Genomic DNA, 19,612 nt, shown 5'->3' on the forward strand with positions numbered 1-19,612 from the left:
GTGTACGAGACAGCAAAAGAGACACTGATGTATAGAACAGTCTTATGGACTCTGTGGGAGAGGGAGAGGGTGGGAAGATTTGGGAGAATGGCATTGAAACATGTAAAATATTATGTATGAAATGAGTTGCCAGTCCAGGTTCGATGCACGATACTGGATGCTTGGGGCTGGTGCACTGGGATGACCCAGAGGGATGGAATGGGGAGGGAGGAGGGAGGAGGGTTCAGGATGGGAAACACATGTATACCTGTGGCGGATTCATTTTGATATTTGGCAAAACTAATACAGTTATGTAAAGTTTAAAAATAAAATAAAATTTAAAAATAAAATAAAACTTTGGTAAAAATATGAAAACCAAAGCATGGGTGAATTTTCCCAGTTGGCAGTACTCTGCACGGAGTATCATAGACTTTAGCTTGGAGTATATATACAACATCGTCCAAGGCTTCACCAGGAATGGACAATTGGAAAGGATGACTAGAATTTAGACCCCTCCTTATATCTGTCCAGTGTTCTCTTCCTTTGGCTGGTTCTAATTTGTATCCTTTCTCTGGAATAACTATGATTGTGAACATAATAGCTTTCAGTGAGTTCTGTCTTTCCAGTGAATTATTGGACCTAGGTGAATTTGGGAAACCTCTGAATTTATAGTCACCAAGATGCTCTACAATAGTAGAATTTAAAATCTTCGGGATTTGAGGTCAGTTTATTTCCTCTGATATTTTCTCTTCTAGAATGTGTAGGTAATCAGTCCTGCTTTGGAAAAAATTCTCTTTAAGAACAATAAAGACAATTATGATTACTACTACTGGTCACTATCTGAATCTGCCGAATAGCAGTGGTATCTATAAGATTTAGATTATGAAACATATTTGCATTAGCACAGGATTCAAGAATTTTGATATACTTTCAACAGAAGTATTCCAGTACAAATATAAAGATTTTCAGTTGGTGCTTCTCATGTAGTTAGAACTCCACACTTCCATTGCAGGAGGCATAGGTTTGATCCCTGGTTGGGGAACTGAGATCCTGCAAGCCATGCAACACAGCCAAAAAAATAAATTATGAAGAAAACATATACCAATTACTGTAATCTCTTAACTTTGACGCTATCAAAAGAGACAATTTGTTTAAAGCAAAAAGTTTTAGACTGTTATAATCATACAGGTAGAGAAATTCTAACTAGTTTAAATAAGATCCAGTCTTTCACACTAGAGCAAAGTAAAAAGGAAGAGCATAGTAAAAAGGAAGGTAACCAGAGAGGTAGGAAAGGCCTCAGGGAGTCATTTTAATCTATTTTCAGAAATCTAGAGAATAGAAAATAACTGGATACCAAAAAATGACAAAGAGAAATTTATCAATTAAAAAGCCATTTAAACAAAAGACCAATTTATACATTCCTTTGAATTATGTCCATAAAAGATTTAAATATACAAATCACAACCCCAAACCCAGAAGAATCTTTTTAAACAAATGAAATACATATAATGACAAATTCAGAATCCAAATCATTTAAAAAATATTTTAAAAATCACAGTAAATTATATCTTATAATAAGAAAAAAATCAAAATGAGAGTTATATACAATTGTTAAAGTTTCAAAAGTTCAATGATGGAGCAATGGTACCATAATTTCTTTAAATAAATTCTATTTACTGATATTTATACAATATACCTATTTCAATATTCTGCTAGATAATGAATTTAAATAGCAAATGTTGAAACAATGAAAATACTGAATTATAGTTATTCTTAAAACATCCTAATTTTGCCTATGTGTTCAAAATTGTGAATTACAGTAATATCCTCAAGAAAAGCCAGGTATTTGGTAAAGCAAGGCACACAGGACCAGATTTTGATAAAGGTGCTTTTTCTTTGGTCCTATAAGTACTTTAAATATGCTACATATCTGGGAGATTCTTAAGATGACTTTCAATATAGCATAAATAACTTTTATAAACTTTTTATCATGTAGAGCATACATTCACATGTAATTAAATATTATAACAATGAATGCGTAAATACAATGAGTGATGCTAAACCCTGTTTTTAAATACAAAACTCAGATGAGTGACTATACAATGACATGTTAAAGTTTAATAATCTGATATGTAGGAAAAGTTTATCAGTTCTTACAAATACTCTTATTACACTAGGTCTACTAAGCACAAAGTCTATTAGTTTCCACTCAGATTCTGTCTCCTTGGACTATAGATTAAATCTCAAATTACCTTTCCTTCTACGAAACTGTGACCTTCAATATAAATTGATGTAAACATTCAAGTTTTGCATGTCTAAATTACATTTTCCACTGTAAAAGTAGTCTATGACTTCTCTAAAAATCACTTATTAAAGAATTGGTAATATTACTGTGTTGATTACATCTATATGTTGCATTTCAAGCTTTTCTTCCAAAATACCATAGTTTTAAAGTTTTGTAGAACTATCAACTGGCACTCTTCTCCCACGCATTAGCACGTTTCTTTAAAATGAACAAAGTTGTTGAGAGATAAATGTAAACTTTAAAAAGTATAAGAATTTAAATAATCAAGGAATCATCATTATAGAAGGTTGACATAATAAGGCTTTTGGAGGTCATCAAAACACACACCACACACAGAAGAAAATGGCATTATGTGTACATATGACGTGATCTAGGACACAGGTCCACTGTTTCAAATATGGTTATTTCTTTATGAATCAAAAACTATAGACTATACAACCAATTCTCTATTCCAACCTACTAGAAAAGCAACATATAAATTATGCTTGTCTAATAAAAGTTTGCTTTGAGAATATATTAGACTATTTTGCTCATTCTCCAAACTCTTGACTACATTTTATAAACTTTGGAGGGAATCTTGAAAATTGTGTTATTTTTGGGAATCTGAAAATATATTACTACTATAACTAACATGTCTGATGTCCAATAATTTGCTTGTATCATTTTTTGAAGTGTTAAAATTGGGAGAGACTAAACTTGAATTCACAATTAATGATGAATGCATACCAGATTAATACATAAGTACCCAACACTTCAGTGTAAGCTGAACATAAATCTTTATATTTAGTCTTGAATTCTCTGCATTACAGGTTTTAGATTTCTCTTAGCATTAAGTAGTAAATGTAAATGTGAATGTTGTTATAGTTTAAAAACACCATTCTCAAATTGTAGTAAAGTTATTTAATAAATACTCTAAAAAGTAGTCACTGAAAAATGTAAGTCAGAGTTCCAGAAAGTTTGCTTGGTACCAATTTGGAATTACCAGCAAATTAATGTAAAAATACTTTGTAATTTTAAGCATTTTAAAAAACTCTGTATGGAATATATTAGGCCTGTGTCTTGTTGAGACTAGGTTTGCCTCAGCAAAGTAACACAGCCAGTCCTAATTAGCCGAGACTAGCCAACAGATTGTAACATAGTATTTTCAGCCAAATTTTAACAAAATTCAATAGAATTATATAAAAATATTTATTTTTTACAGTTTTTATACAATTAGAACAAGAGACTTTTTAAAAATACATAATGCATGAAGGAAAAAATAAAGTACAATACTTCTATACACAATAGGTAATTCTGTCTCTAGTCAACAATAAATTAAACTCCTATTTCAATTTTAGAAAGTAATGTGCCCACCAATTCATTTGATCATTTCTGCTATATTTTCTCTCCCTGAACCATAACTCATGTAATTTGCAATCTCAACTCCAGTGCTAATCAAATGGAAAAGAAATGGAAAATAAACCACTACTGTAAAGCAAAGTTGTGGCTCTTTCTTGGCAGCTTTTGTAAGGTCACAAAAAGGGAGTTCAGAATTTGGTTGCCTCTCTCAGACATTTGATCAGAACATTCCTAGGAATGGTGGGTTTATGAGAGGCCTAGAAAGTTCTTCTGAACACTCTGAATTTATAGTTATAGTGCCATTTAAAATATATCATGGCAATCTGGAATGTCTCATTCTGGTCTCAATTTATTCATGTCTATACTATTATACATTTGGTTGTTTTGTCATCAGTTATAGATCAGTGAATAAAATCGTCATCTAAAAATGCTCTAGTTGTGTAGAGTATATGCTTTGATAGTTTAAAATTCTCCAAATGGAGACATTAGACAATAATTATTATTTTAAATTATTAAATGAGTATTTAACCCCTTTAAAATACATTTTAAAACTTTAATGGAAATTAACACAGAGAGAAATTTATTTTAAAGTAATAGTAAGGATTTATCCAATTTACAGAAAAGAAATACAATTAAAAGATAAAGGACAAAACTCCATTAATGTAAAAGTCACTGGCTACTATCTAGCACAGGAACAAATGGATTGCATTCAGCAGTTTCAAAGCACTAAAAAGATCTTAAAGTTTAGATGGAGAAACAGATGTGTATATTTCTTTATATTAAATTTAAGTATGAATTTTTTTCTCTGACAGATCAGACCCAGAAAGTTACTTTATCAACTTTTATGCATTTGAACATTTGCAACATATAGCAATCCTTTGTTTAGTAATCTTCTGTATAAATATAAAAATCTGAGATATGTGAAAATGGTTTTCAAATCATACTATTTCTTCACAGCTTTATAGATAATTATAATGTTCAAACTTTGAATATCCATGTTATTTGATATATCTGTACAGAAAGAATAAGATAAAAAACATTTAATAAAATTAAATATATATAATTTGCAAAATTGTTGTCTGACACTTGCTGTGTGCTGTTTCAAAGAGTGCATAGGATATTTCTGCAGCAATCAAAAACATAATATCTTTTAAAAAACTCAAATTTTAAATTTCCTCTAGTAATTATTCTAATCCCTGGAAATACTTTCAAGTTTTGATTTTTAGATGCAATAGGCATTTTGTTACATATATGTATATTTTATCCTTAAACTTTTATATTTTCAAATCATTTGAACATTATGATCAGATTCAGCATGATGATTTTCTCTTAGAATCTGTAGAAGTCCTCTGTGCAGCATTAATGTTGAGATTCCCAGTGCACCACTGTGAAAAACCAGATAAATAACCACTATGCTTTAGTGGGATTTCCTGCAGGTTTGGGATCATAACCATATAGGAAAGTAGCTGTTATTACAAGGATGGCTCCAAGGAAAAAGACACTAAATAGATGAAGAAAAAATGAAGAAAAGAAAATCAGATTAAAAACAACACAAATTATATTTCTTTACTATAAAACACAAATATAATTTGGGAAAAAATGTTCCAGTAACATGGCTAACAAATACTAAGTGGTTACTAGATTCCAGATATTCAGCAGGGTGTTTTACATGCATTATCTCATTTAGTTCTCAAACAACTTTATGAAGGACTAGCATTGCCCTCATTTGTTAATATAAGAAGAAACAAGTTTAGAGAATTTAAATAATTGTCTTAAAGTCCCACAGCTTGAAGCAGAAAATGGGATTCAAACTTGGGTATGTCTGACTCTAGAGCCAAACCTGCACTTCCATCCACTGTGCTATATATACTGTAGTCTCCCAAAATAAGTATGTATAAAATGTTGTGTTTCATCTTTTTTTAAAACCTTTTTTAAAAACTGTAGTTAATTTATAACGTTTTGTTAGTTTTGGGTATACAGCAAAGTTATTCCATTAGACATGTATGTGTATATAAAGTATTTCATTTTAGTATGCTTTTTGCCTATAATACATTGAAGACTAACAGATTTCGATTTTTTAACAAAATTTGAAAATATGCAGGGAAAACTGCACTCTTTTCAAACCAAAGTTCAGTTTAAAGTCAAAGGTATTAATAAATAAAACTCAGGACTAATTTTTATAGTAGTAGTGTTAGTTGCTCATTCATGTCTGACCATTTGCAACCCCACAGACTGAAGCCCACCAGGCTCCTCTGTCCATGGTATTCTCCAGGCAAGAATACTGGAGTGGACTGCCATTCCCTTCTCCGGAGGATCTTCCCAACTCAGGGATTGAACCCGGGTCTCCTGCATTGCAAGCAGATTCTTTACCATCTGAGCTATGGGGAAGATCAGTTTTTATAGGATGCTTTAAAAAAGGAAATTAGATTAAGTGCAAGAAGACTTGTTTTTTTCTTCATCTATCCACATATATATAATATACCTTACTATAAACTAGAAATGAATAGAAACTGGTACTGGAACTTAAACTGAATATAAACTAGAATATCAATTTTAACTTTTAATGTGTATATTCTTTGAAGTGCTATTACAGGGATATGAATTAGTCTTGTTTTTAAAGTTTTATTAACAGTTATGATTTAAAGGCCCTTCATAATCCAGTCCTTGCAGTCTTATCTCCCACACTCCACCCAACCCCCTCTAGGGAACACAACATGCCTTTCAGGACACTGTCTTTGTAGATGTTATTCCTCTGCCTGCAATGTTCCTCCCAAGAAAACTGCTTATTGATAACAACTCAGGTCTAAAGTCTCTAAGACTAACTTCCCCAAGCAAAGTTACTCTATGGTAACACTTTATCACACTATAGTAAATAATATGATATTTACATTCTGCTCCTCTGTTCAACCATGTGTTCCTCACTCATCATTATATTCTAAGAACCTAGCATATATAGGGAGCTTAGTCACTACCTGTTATGATACGTCTAGTGTTGACTTGCTGCAGATGGGCAACTTTTCAAAAGCCTTGAATACAGGTATATGTAGACAATTAAGAGAACATAATACTTCCTGCAATGTATCCTGAAGAAAATTACTACCACAGGAATATTTGGTTAACTACTTAGACTCTGACTGAGCACTTTCTTGGTCAATCATAATGAGCTTTTCCTAGCTTTCCAGAAACCTGGAATTGTATAAAATCACATGCTCAGTTGGAAAGTTGTCTGATCCACTTTCTAGGAATCCATTCTATGATATCTCTAACAGCATCTACTAGAATATCTATTACTATCAGGAAGCCCCTGCTTTCCCAATCCAGCTAGTTTTAGATGGTTCTGAGAGAAAAAAATTTTAAGGAAGAAGCTGCCAGAATTTAATACTTAAAGGATCTGCACCCCCTCTTTCTAATGGATTGTGTATGTACTTCCATTGCTGCATTGATCATAGTTATAATTTATTCTGTTTCTCCGATCACTGAGACCTCCTTGAAGATAGAAAATCATATCTTATTCATGCATTCCTATTTCTCTAGGATCTTCTAGTACACTGACAGACACATAGTGGAAACAATAAATTTTTGATAAAAGAATGCTGCTGCTGCTGCTGCTGCTAAGTCGCTTCAGTGGTGTCTGACTCTGTGCAACCTCATAGACCACAGCCCACCAGGCTTCCCTGTCCCTGGGATTCTCCAGGCAAGAACACTGGAGTGGGTTGCAATTTCCTTCTCCAATGTATGAAAGTGAAAAGTGAAAGTGAAGTCGTTCAATTGTGTTCAACTCTAGCAACCCCATGGACTGCAGCCTACCAGGCTCCTTCGTCCATGGGATTTTCTAGGCAAAAGTACTGGAGTGGGGTGCCATTGCCTTCTCCAAATAAAAGAATAAGCAAGTCTAAATATAAGGATGGTAACACCAACAAGCAAAAAATGAGCACCTAAAAACAGGAAAGGGAATACTGGTGATATGATATCAGTAGAGATGTCCAGCAGCCAGCTGAAAATAGGAATTTAGAGTTAAGGTGAAGTTGGGACTTCTTCATAGAGAGGACAGGTTAAGACATGACAGTAGATAAGATGGATAAGAAAGTGAGTGAGAACTGACAGGTTACCAAAGGAACAATCAGAAAGGCAAGTACAGGGCTCAAGGGTAGTACTGAGAAACCAAAAAACTGTTTCGGTAGGTGAAATGGGGATAACAAAGGAAAATATATTATTACATTCAGAATATAGATCTTTGCATGTATTAGATAATGGAAGTTTTCCACAAAAGTAAAAATACATAAAGATGGAAGGCTTAGCTATCTATTTTAGGAAAAATAACCTGTCTCCTCCATCTAACTTGGTGTCCTATGCATATTCTCAAAACATTCATTCATTCAATAATAACAGTATCATTGTCTTTTCTCCTTTTATCTTCATCCCAACATACTCTACATGCTCCCTCAGAAACACGGATTTACTCATGCAAGTAAGCACCTTACTAAAAAAACTCCTACTCTTTTGTCCCTCTGCTTGTTTACTTGTTCATTTACTTATTTTATTCCCTGTATGATTCAAAGATTTAAAGTTACCACCTTGGCCTTATATGAGGTTTTAATTTTTTTTAAGGTATGCCTTTTTAAGTTACCCTTAAAATCTACAAGTACTAAACATTCTCAAATAATATTAAAGCATGTAATTTCCCCCATTTAATAGGTAGGGAATTTAATGTTGTATTTAGTCACTAAGTCATGTCTGTCTCTTTTGAGACCCCATGCATGGACTGTAGCCCTTAGGGTCCTCTATCTAAGGGATTTCCCAGGTAAGAATACTGGAGAGAGCTGCCATTTCCTTCTCCATGGGATCTTCCGACCCAGGGACTGAATCCATGTCTCCTACATGGCAGGCAGATTCTTTATTGCTGAGCCACCTGGGAAGCCCTTAGGTAGTTTAGGTAGGGAATAAAACATCATTAAGATAGAGGTTTTAATTATTAGTCTCACTAGTAAGTAATTCATTCCCAAACCAAGCTAAAAACAGTAACACTTTTAAATTCATGCCTCAGAAAAATTACAGATTTCAACACGCATGTCCCAGTCCTACTGTTCAAGTTTCTAGAGAAGAACCAAACGATAAATGTTCAACATAGAAATATAACAAGCATATTACATTTTTCTACTACCATATTCCATCCATAATCCTATGTTACTCTTACTAACACAAACGAATTTTGTAATTTTAAGATCTTAAACATTCATTCAACAATCAGAGTATCTATTATATGCCAAGTTCTGGCCTTGCTTACTTATCAGATGGTGATAAGACTTTGGAAGACAGAAGGAAAGAATGTTGAAAGAGGGGTTGCTCTTTTTTTAGAGACATCTCTTGATAAAGGGATGTTGGAGCTAAAATCTGAAGACATGAGGGAGTATGCCATGTGAATATGTAGGGGATGAGTATTCCAAGAAGAATAAAGGGCAAATCAGAGCCCATAGCAAAAAGGTTAAAAGAAAAAAAAAAAAAGGCAAACAAGAGGTAAGTAATGTCAGATGAGGATAGAAAGATAGATAAAAGCCAAACCAAATAGGCCACTGATGGTGACAACTTTTGAGTGACATGGGACGCAATCAGAAGGTTCCTGAGTACACTGATTTTGAAAATAATCATTCTGGTTACTGAATGGGGAAAATTCAGAGACACAGGTGAAGAAGCAAGGAGGCAAGTCAGGGGCCTATTTCCTTAATCTAGATGATAAATGAGGGTGACTTGGATCATGGTAATAGCATTAGAGGTTGTGAGAAACAGTCAGACTCTGGCAATATTAAAAAGGAAGCGTTAATAGGATTTGTCTCTGTGTTAGAATGACATGTGAGAGGAGAGTAAAGAGGATGACTTCACTGAGAAAGTAAAAAATTTTCATATATTTTAACTTTCTCTTATAAAACTATGTCCATATCTATAGACTCTGCCTTCAAAGAAGGATAAATTGTGTTCCTAAGTTAAAAGGCCTAAGCAATTGAAAGAATGAAGGTATGTACAACAATTGAGAACCCTGACAGAGATGGGGAATGAGTTATCTAGTAGACACGGAAGAGAAAATAGACAAATGGACAATTACATATAAAGGCCTGGAGTTCAAATTTAAATTTGAAGTTATTAGCCTATAAACAGTATTTAAAGTCATGAGAATAAAGATCACCAAGGAAGTGAGAGCAGATATAAGCCCAAAGACGAATGAAGACAGTATTCCAAAGTTTAGAAAATGAGAAGATGAAGAGGGAGTGAAATTACAGGAAACTAAGGATGGTATCCTAGAATCCATTAAAATATAATCTCATTACCCTGGGATTACAAGTTAATAACTGTAGACCAAATAGAACTTTATGTTATATGTTATACTTTATTATTCCTCACTCTGTCTTCTCTCTTGGTATCCATGACACTACACAGTCCTGGGTCTCCTGCTTCACCCATCATTCTTTTTGCAATTCTCTAGACTATTTTTCTCCCTAAAGAACTTTCTCATGAGCCACCTTTTCAAAGGTGACTCAAATTATCTTATAAACAAATTATCTTCTTCAAGAATGTCACCTCCTTTCCTGGCTTAAGCTATATCAATTCTTAAAATGACTTTATATGACTTAATAATTTTTAAAAATATGACTTTTAACTTTGGGGGAAAGACCACCATTCAGATCTACTGGGGAAATTCTGGCCAGCCAAACTGTATAAAAAACTGTCTAGTGTTAGACTTTCTTTCATGCATTTAGTTTGAAACCCTTTTAAAAAAATAGTTAAATGAATCTTAATATATTTCTTTAAAAGCTGTAATAGAACAAAATTTTTCAGATCAGATCATATGAAGGACTCATTTTTATAAATAAGATCTAAAGAAATAGAAAAGAATACACTACCTGGTTGGTACAAAATCTTGTAGCCAAAAATAAGATATTAGTGTTGATAATATTATGGACAAAGAGGTTGCAAATCCTTTCAAAATGTTATCCGCATACTTAATAACAGCAGCTATTACAAGGCCTCCCAGTGCCTGCAGAAGTTTTAAAAGATTATTTTCAAAAATGGACACATATAAAACTGCTTTTCAAAATACTTTTTTGTCCTATAATCTGATTCCATTAAATAAGTGATTTTTATTAAACATTTTGTAACATATGAGCATCTAGGTTTTGTTCAACAGACTCTCTATTTCAAAAGGTATCGGATAAAATAACTACCAAAAGAATCTGCAGTTTGTTATAATGGAGTTTGACCATATTATGAATAAAATATCTATCCTTATCCAATTTAGTAATTAAACATCACTTCTTCAGACAAATGTGGGAAGATTGAATACTCTGATTAGTGAAATATTTTTATTTTTGATTAAAAATAAAATGTAACTTGATATTTTACTAGCCTTTTAATTGCCTAACTTGGCTCTCTTCCTCAAGTTTCTTCCCATTCTAATCTACCTTTCAAATTGCTGTCAGAGTACTCTTCCTGAAGCACTTTAATCATTCTCTTTAAGAGTACAGAAAGAACTTTCTGCCAAATCCCTCTCAAATTCCAAATTGTAGCTACTTAAATAATGGTTTTACCATATCTCATAGTTTTGTTTTCTACCAAACCCTGGAGAAGGGAATGGCAACCCACTCTAGTATTCTTGCCTGGAGAATTCCATGGACAGAGGAGCCTGGTGGGCTACAGTCCATGGAGTCGCAAAGAATCAGACATGACTCACTTCATTTCACCAAACTCTACGTATCAACTCCCAAATCTGAGTTACCCACTTTCATTGCACCTCTTCAAATGGTAAAAGCTTGAAGAGAGAAAGTCACAAATTATGCCAATGAGCTCACTATAAATAGATGTTTGAGTCCTGTTATTTCTTGGCAGTGCTCTCATTCTTCTATTTTCTCCCTCATACCAGCTGTACCAAACCTTTTAAATTCTTCTCAAGGCTGTAGTCCCTTCTTAAGGAAAGAGGGCTTTCCTCTTCAACAGGATAAAAGCCATCATAAAATCTTTCTCAAATTTTCTCTGAATTTTCACTTATCCCTATCTCCTTTTCTCTTATCTTAAAAATAGAAGTATCCTTCCTGCTTTCAAAACACAGTTATCCTTTGCTACCTTCTCACCCATCTTCCCTAAGGGACTTTCAGCTTCAAATATCTCTAGAGAAAGGCTGTGAAGGCAGAAACTTGTATCTTCATTTTTGTTTCCTCCAGAGTACTTAAGTATTTTTTGAAGATGAAATTACTCAATCCTTGAATAATTTCAAGTTATAAACTGAGGTTATTTGATAGGGATACTCCAATATGTAATGAATATTAAACTTTTAAACTGTTACAGATTTAAATATCTAGATCTGCTTCTTGAGCTTGAATGAACTGACTTTAGACTTCCTGTGAAATGATTAGAACTGTAGAAAAATTAAGAGTTGTATTTGTCCTCAGTTTTAACTCTTTTATTATTCTTAATCTTGCATTTTCATTATGTTAAATTTAAATAGCACAAAGTTCACATTACGGCATTTAGATCAGTCCTATTTTAACTTCCCTGAATAAACTAGATATAATGAGAGTACTAACAGGAGAAGCCCTTTTTCCTCCTATCAGTACATCATAGCTATTTTGATTTTCTATGTTAAAATAAAATTTATTAGCATAAATACAAGAATTTAAATGCTTTACCTGAAGAACAACAACTATCCAGGTCAGTCGATTATATCCCTGAAAAAACCCATTCTTTGACACCAGTTCTCCATCATAAACATATACACCCATTAATCCAAATATACTCCCAAAGAAACCTTAAAAAAAAAAAAGTAAAGTCTATGTTATATGTTCTCTGGTTTGTCAGGAGAGAGATTTTTCCATTAACATTACCAATAATTTTAAACTTTTCCATTTTGATAAAATTTGATTAAAAGTTTTTGTAGTGGTACAATTATATAAACTTAGAAAAAATATACTTAGTACTATATTATGACTAAGAAAAAGACATGGGAATGTAAAACAGAACAGATTACCAGCTTTGGGGCACTGAAAAAATAGAGTGTATACATTACAGGACTGTATGGACACCCCATTCAAATATTTGTAAAATGTGCACTTTTGTATATTTCATTGTATCTTCCTATTGCTAGATCTACATTTTCATATATTCACATTCATATATGCAGATATAATAACTCAGGTATGTGGTATGGCATTTTTTTTTAATTAGAAATTTTGGATGTACGATAAGTAATATCCAAAAAGTTAGAAAAGAAACAGTCAGCCACAGGCAACATCAGAAGGTTGTTACTGAAGTCTCACCGTTAGGGAAAAGTCAGCTCAGTGAGAGAAGGAAATGTGTCTTGTTCACTGCTGAATCCCTTACTTCTACCACAGAGCTTATGGTAGACTTACCCCTTATGACTACTGGAACTAAGATTTCCTGGAGCAATCCTAAACTACGAATAAAGAAATGGTTATACTACAGGAGTCACCTCTTTAGGGGAAATTCTCTGGTAACATACGCAAAGAGTGCATGGTAAAGCAAATTTCTAAATAAAGTCACAACTAATCAAAGTATTCCACGATGAAAAAGGAACCAAAAGGGATGTGAAATGTTCTTTCTAAAATTTTATTTGCAGCAACAAGCAGTTTTTATAAGGTTTATTTAATTAAAGATACATAGAAATCTTTAAATATAACAATATAATCACTTTAAAAGTAATGTTAGAGAACATTTAAAACTTACCAAGTTGAATGTTTCTTATCCACACTGATTGTTTGGTTTCTTTTAAGATTTTCTCAAAGTAAACCCCAGCAAAGCCACTGGAAAAACATGCTGTGAGAACTGCCATGAGGCCTACAAATTGTGAGCCAGCTGAAAGTTCCTTAGAATTAAGCTCTTGAGAATCTGAGGGCCACTGAACAAAAAGAAACAGCACAAGTTTAATTCCTATAATATTTTACAAAATACATGTTTAGAGCCCACTCTTAGACCTTAAGGTAAAAGTGCAACCATTTCCATTCCTGGGGATTACAGAGGAGAGCTTTTGAAAAAACCTTAGAATCATTTTTTTTCCCATAGTGATATTGCCTTTACAATCTATAATTTTAAAAATATCCTAAGAAAAAGAGCTGCTGTTGCTGCAGTTTAGTCACTAAGTTGTGTTCGACTCTTTGCAACCCCATGGACTGCAGCCCGCCAGGCTGCTCTGTCCATGGGATTTTCCAGGCAAGAACACTGGAATGAATTGCCATTTTCTTCTCCATAAAAAAGAGAGAATGAATAAATGCACAGATGCACAAAACAGCCTCTACAAGCAGATCAGTTATAGAAATTCAGAGTGTGAAGTATTGGAGCAGCAAAAATAAGTCCAGAGTGGTTGCTGTATTATGGAAGGTCCATATCAAGCTAATCATTCTGAGCTTTATTCTGTAGATCAGTGTTCCTAAAACTTCACTTATTTCTCTATCCTTCTCATGGTTTTTGCCTACCTGAACTATTAGTTACTTGATTTTTTAAAATACCTCACTTTTAAAAATTGAATACCAACTACTTTACCTTAAGTAGGACCTATGAAAATATGGGTTTGATATGCCAATTATATTTCAGTAATACTCATTTAAATAAATATTAGAAATATTTATTGAAAATATACAATACATACCACACTCTAAGGAAAGTGACTGCGGGGAGAGGGAAGGAGGACTTTGGATAGCAAGAAATTGACATGATTAGATTTATTTTTAGATAGCCCACAGTGGTGAATAAGTGGAGGCTGAATTTTCAGTGATAGTAAAAAACAAAACAAAACCATCAATTAGGATTTGCTGCAAAAGATTACTTGAGAAACAAAGAAGTCATGAAATGGGGAAATGTTAGTAGAGACAGACAAGGACAGAATCAAGAAGTATTAGAAAACAGTCACAAAGTCTTAGTGATTGGATGTATAGGCTGAAGGAAGACTCTAGGACAACTCTCAGGCTAGGTAAAGAATGACTGGAAAAAAATAGAAATAAAGAACAGGTTTGGTGGGGGAAAGGTAAAGTTTAGTTTTGGATACACTTGGTTTCTAAGGCCTACTGAAGTGAAAAGTGAACCTGTTAGTCGCTCAGTCATGTCCACCTCTTTGTGACCCCATAGACTGTAGCCTGCCAAGCTCCTCTGTCCATGGAATTCTCCAGGCAAGAGTACTAGAGTGGGTAGCCAGTCCCTTCTCCAGGGAATCTTCCTGACCCAGGGATCCAACCCAGGTTTCCTGCATTTCAGGTGGATTCTTTACTGTCTGAGCCACCAGGGAAGCCCACAACCAACCAAAGATGTCCAATGGGCTTTTAGATATACAAATCTGAAACTAGAGGTGATAACCAGAGTTGATGACACAGATCAAGAACCCATCAGCATATGAATTAATAAAAACATCCAGAAAGAATGAAATCTCCAAAAATAAGGACATAATTTAAGAGAAACAATAAGCCTATCCAACAACCCCAATCTCCAATGTGTATATGAGGGAAGAGGACCCCCAGAAGGAAACCACTAAGGAACCATTAGAAAGATATGAAAAGAACCAAGAAGGAGTGTTATCAGGGAAGCTGACAGACAATAGGAAGGGAGTGACTGATCTCAAATGATCTGATACTAAGTAAAAATCAGCTTTGTTTTACAAAGTGTCTTATTTCCCTAAATAGACTATTCACTTCTTTGCCTCAGATTATTTGATTTGATTTCTTTGTATCATTTATAGTCCCAATGTGGTATATTCCTCATGGGGAAGCCCTCAAAAACAGTTGTGAGAATAAGCATTAATTTGCATCAACAAAGAACAACCATACTCTCTAAAATGAGATTTTGAAACTGTGATAAAAATGAAAGTTATACTTATCTTGAATAGTTACCTGTACAAAAGCAACTCCTGTCATCAAAATTACTAGGGATAGCCACTGGTACACACCTAATTTTTTACTAAGCATTGACACAGAAAATAGTGCAGTTGTAAGGATTTTCAACTGATATGTGACCTGAAAAAGAAAACAGCTAATATTATTGTTTGTCTGTTTCTTAGAAGGATTACTAGAAATGTATTTTAGATACCTGATAAGTAGCTGCATCGAGATTTGACAGTGCCACATAGAGTAAATTATTCTGAAGAGTATATATCCCTGATGGAATAGCAAGTTTAAGCGTTTCCATAGGTTTATTAAGAATTTCATCATGTAGTATTCGATTCAGTGCTCTTAGACTACATTCTAGGAAAAAACACAAAATGGACAAAATCAGTAATTAAGTAACTCTGAATCCGTTCCATATTCTCTCTCAAATCCTTGTTTTTTTCACCTGTAAAAAAATGGAAATTCAGCTACCTATTAAGATACTTCGAGATCTACAGACATACCTCAGAGAGATCGCAGGTTCAGTTCTAGACCACAGCCATAAAGTGAGTATCACAATAAAGTACAGAACTTTTTTGGTTTCTCAGTGCAAATAAAAGTTATGTGCACACTGTATGATAGTCTGTTAACTGTGCAATAGGATTATGTCTAAGAAAATCTACATCTTAATTAAAAAATACTTTATTGCTAAAAAATGCTCATTATCATTTGACAATGCTGGGTTGCCACAAATCTTCAATTTGTAAAAAAACACAATATCTGCAATAAAATAAGGTATGCTGCTGCTGCTGCTAAGTCACTTCAGTTGTGTCTGACTCTGTGCGACCCCATTGACGGCAGCCCACCAGGCTTCCCCATCCCTGGGATTCTCCAGGCAAGAACACTGGAATGGGTTGCCATTTCCTTCTCCAATGCATGAAAGTGAAAAGTGAAAGTGAAGTCGCTCAGTCGTGTCCGACACCAGCGACCCCATGGACTGCAGCCCACCAGGCTCCTCCATCCATGGGATTTTCCAGGCAAGAGTACTGGAGTGGGGTGCCATTGCCTTCTCCAAAATAAGGTATATCTATACCTTTAATGATGCTAATATTTCAAATGTTAAATCTCAGAAGATAGTGTCTTAAGAAGTGCCTTATCTTTATAATAATATATATCTTTCACTGGGAAATAAATTGATATGCACACACATATATTTATGATAATAAAAATCTCATAGTATTAATTTGTCAACCAAGTATTCTTACTTTATCATAGCAACATTATAATACCTAGTATTTTATAATATATTCTATCAGTCATTCATGCCAATTAATAATTATGAAGACTTTAATCATAAAATGGTATCGGTTAGGAAGTGGGTTTAGCTCAAACAGCAGAAAACTCAACCAACACTGGCTCAAACCCACAAGGATTTGTCTCACATTATCATGAGTCCAGGTCCAAAGCTGCTACAGCAGCTCAGTAATGCCATCAGGGACCTAAGTTTTCTCTCTCTCTTTCTCTCTATATATAAGGTTTTTAATTTCACGCTTTTCATCTATTGTCTACGTGATTTTTGCAACAGGTTACCAAATGACTGAGCACCTCTGGTTCTTCCTTTTGGCGACCAAAAAAAAAGAGGAGGGAACAGTGGCCTAGCAGGCATCTTCTTCCCTCTCACTGATCAGGACTGTGTGTTGCATACCTACCCCATGCTGCAAGGGAGCTGGAAAATCAACCCTTTTCTTTTATATTCTCCACTTTAGAGATAAGAAAGGGGGGAAGGAGTTAACAGTGGACTCTGAGCTAGCCAATCCACAGTATCAATCACAAAAAAAGTCCAAAGAACTTTAAGAGATACATAATCTCCCAAAGAAAGGAGAAAGTCTAAGGAACCCTACCACTCTACCGACAATGACACTTTATAGATGACTGTCTCTCTCAACATAAAATCTGAAAACTTTGATTATGAAAACTGTTTTAAAATGAAAATAACTTTTAAAAATGCTGCTAGATATTCATCCTTTCTTGACTCTAAGATAGTCAAAAAAGTATGTAAGTAGTTAAAAATTACCAAGATCTTTTCTTAGTTTTGGCAGAAAAAAATCTAAAATATTAGCTCATTCTTAAAATTAAAATTTTAAATAATTAATGTTATCACATTTTTCTTATTAGCAGTCTGAGGGTAGTGAAATTGAGTGTTGTGGCTTTAATTTGATTTTTCTCATTGCTAGAGAGGTAGAGCATCTTTTTAAACATTTATTATTTTCTGAATACAAATGCAATCTCTTTTTGTCTCTCCCAGATCGATACACTCCAGCTACAATGGCCAACATGACAGTTTCAAAAGTATACAAAATTTACAAACAACCCAATTCAAAAATGGGCAACAGACTTAAGCAGACATTTCTCTAAAGATACACAAATGGCCAATAAGCAAATGAAAAGGTGCTCAACATTATCAGTCATCAGGGAAATGCAAATCAAAACAACAATGGGATACTACTTCACACCTACTAGAATGGCTGTAATTTTTAAAAAATGGAAAATAATAAGTGCTAGTGAGGATATGGAGAAATTGGAATTCTTATACATTGCTGGTAGGGATCTAAAATGGTGCAGTTGTTGTGGAAAAGTCTCACTGTTCTTCAAAATGTTAAACAGAATTACCATATGACTCAGCCATTCTATCCTGAAGTATATATTCAAAAGAAATGAAAGCAGAGACTTGTGTGTCTAATGCAGGATTATTCATTGTCTATCACAGCATTATTTACAATAGCCAATGAGTGGAACAACTCAAGTGTCCATCAATACAAGAATGGATAAAATGTTACACAGATCTTTTTTCAGTTACAATGGGTTATATTCCAATAAACCCATTATAAGCTGAAAACATCTTAAGTCAAAAATGCATTTAATACACTTAACCTACCAAACATCATAGCTTAGCCTAGACTACCTTAAATGTGCTCAGAACACTTAAACCTTATCCTAATATTGGGCAAAATCATCTAACACAAAGCCTATTTCATAGTAAGTGTTGAATATCTCATGTAACTTATTGAATACTGTACTGAAAGGAAACACAGACTGGTTGTATGGGTAAGAATGGTTGTAAGTGAACTGGTTGTTTATCCTTGAGATTGCATGTCTGACTGGGAGCTGCAGGTTGCTGTGGCTGCCCAGCACCCTGAGAGTATCGTATCACTAGCCCAGAACAAGATCAAAATTCAAAGTATGGTTTCTGCTTAATGCATATCACTTTAATGCCATCATAGGAAATGGCAACCCACTCCAGTATTCCTGCCTGGAAAATCCCATGGACAGAGGAGCCTGGTGGGCTAGAGTTCATGGGGTCGCAAAGAGCTGGACATCAGTGAGTGACTGAGCACAGCACAAAGTCAAAAAAATCATTAAGTCAAACCATCATTAAGTTGGGGACCTCCAATGTATATATATATATATATATATATATATATACAAACACATATACACACAATGGAATACTATTTAGCCATAAAAAGAAATAAATTCTAAGACATGTTACAATATGTGTGTGTGTGTGTGTGTATATAAAAAATTGGTCATGGCTGGACTAATCATGCAGCAAATAAAATAAAAAAGCTTAGACTTAAGTAAAAAATTATGATTCCTCTAAATTATTCTTATTCTCAAAATTATTGTAAATGTAAGAAACGATGCTTCATATTTATAGCATTAATCAGGACATAAAATCACGATATAGATTAGAATAAGATACTTTTATTACTAGACTAAAACTATCTTAATAAAATGAAAATTGAAATGTTCTTAATGCAATAGTGTTCCAATGTGTAGTCACATATATATATATATATATATATATCATATACATATCCGTACCTATATATATATATGTATGTATGTGTGTACTGTGTGAGCTAAGTCGCTTCAGTCGTGTCCAACTTTTTGTGACCCCATGTACCGTAGCCCGCCAGGCTCTTCTGTCCATGGGATTCTCCAGACAAGAATACTGGAGTGGGTTGCCATTTCCTACTCCAGGGGATCTTCCTGACCCAAGGATCCAACCCGAGTGTTTTGCGGGTCCTGTGTTGCAGGCGGATTCTTTACTGCTGAGCCAATACGGAAGTCATATATA

At 34.0% G+C, this 19,612-nt stretch overlaps 1 protein-coding gene across 6 annotated transcripts in view; it reads right to left on the reverse strand.

Moving 5' to 3' along the window:
• Positions 1-1,340: 1,340 nt before the first annotated feature.
• SLC35A3 (solute carrier family 35 member A3) overlaps positions 1,341-19,612 on the reverse strand; it is a 50,040-nt gene continuing 31,768 nt past the window's right edge. For 4 of the 6 annotated variants that reach the window (XM_055585004.1, XM_055585006.1, XM_055585001.1 and 1 more), the window contains exons 3-8: positions 15,695-15,849; positions 15,499-15,621; positions 13,349-13,520; positions 12,295-12,413; positions 10,516-10,649; positions 1,341-5,123 (exon numbers count right to left, since the gene is read on the reverse strand). In XM_055585004.1, coding sequence (XP_055440979.1) covers positions 5,033-5,123; positions 10,516-10,649; positions 12,295-12,413; positions 13,349-13,520; positions 15,499-15,621; positions 15,695-15,849 — 794 coding nt within the window. In that variant the 3' untranslated portion in view covers positions 1,341-5,032. The remainder of the gene's footprint in view (positions 5,124-10,515; positions 10,650-12,294; positions 12,414-13,348; positions 13,521-15,498; positions 15,622-15,694; positions 15,850-19,612) is intronic. The other 2 variants (XM_055585002.1, XM_055585003.1) reach the window with 2 other exon arrangements.

Source organism: Bubalus kerabau, chromosome 6, assembly GCF_029407905.1.
Source record: "Bubalus kerabau isolate K-KA32 ecotype Philippines breed swamp buffalo chromosome 6, PCC_UOA_SB_1v2, whole genome shotgun sequence".
Classification (NCBI taxonomy): domain Eukaryota; kingdom Metazoa; phylum Chordata; class Mammalia; order Artiodactyla; family Bovidae; genus Bubalus; species Bubalus kerabau.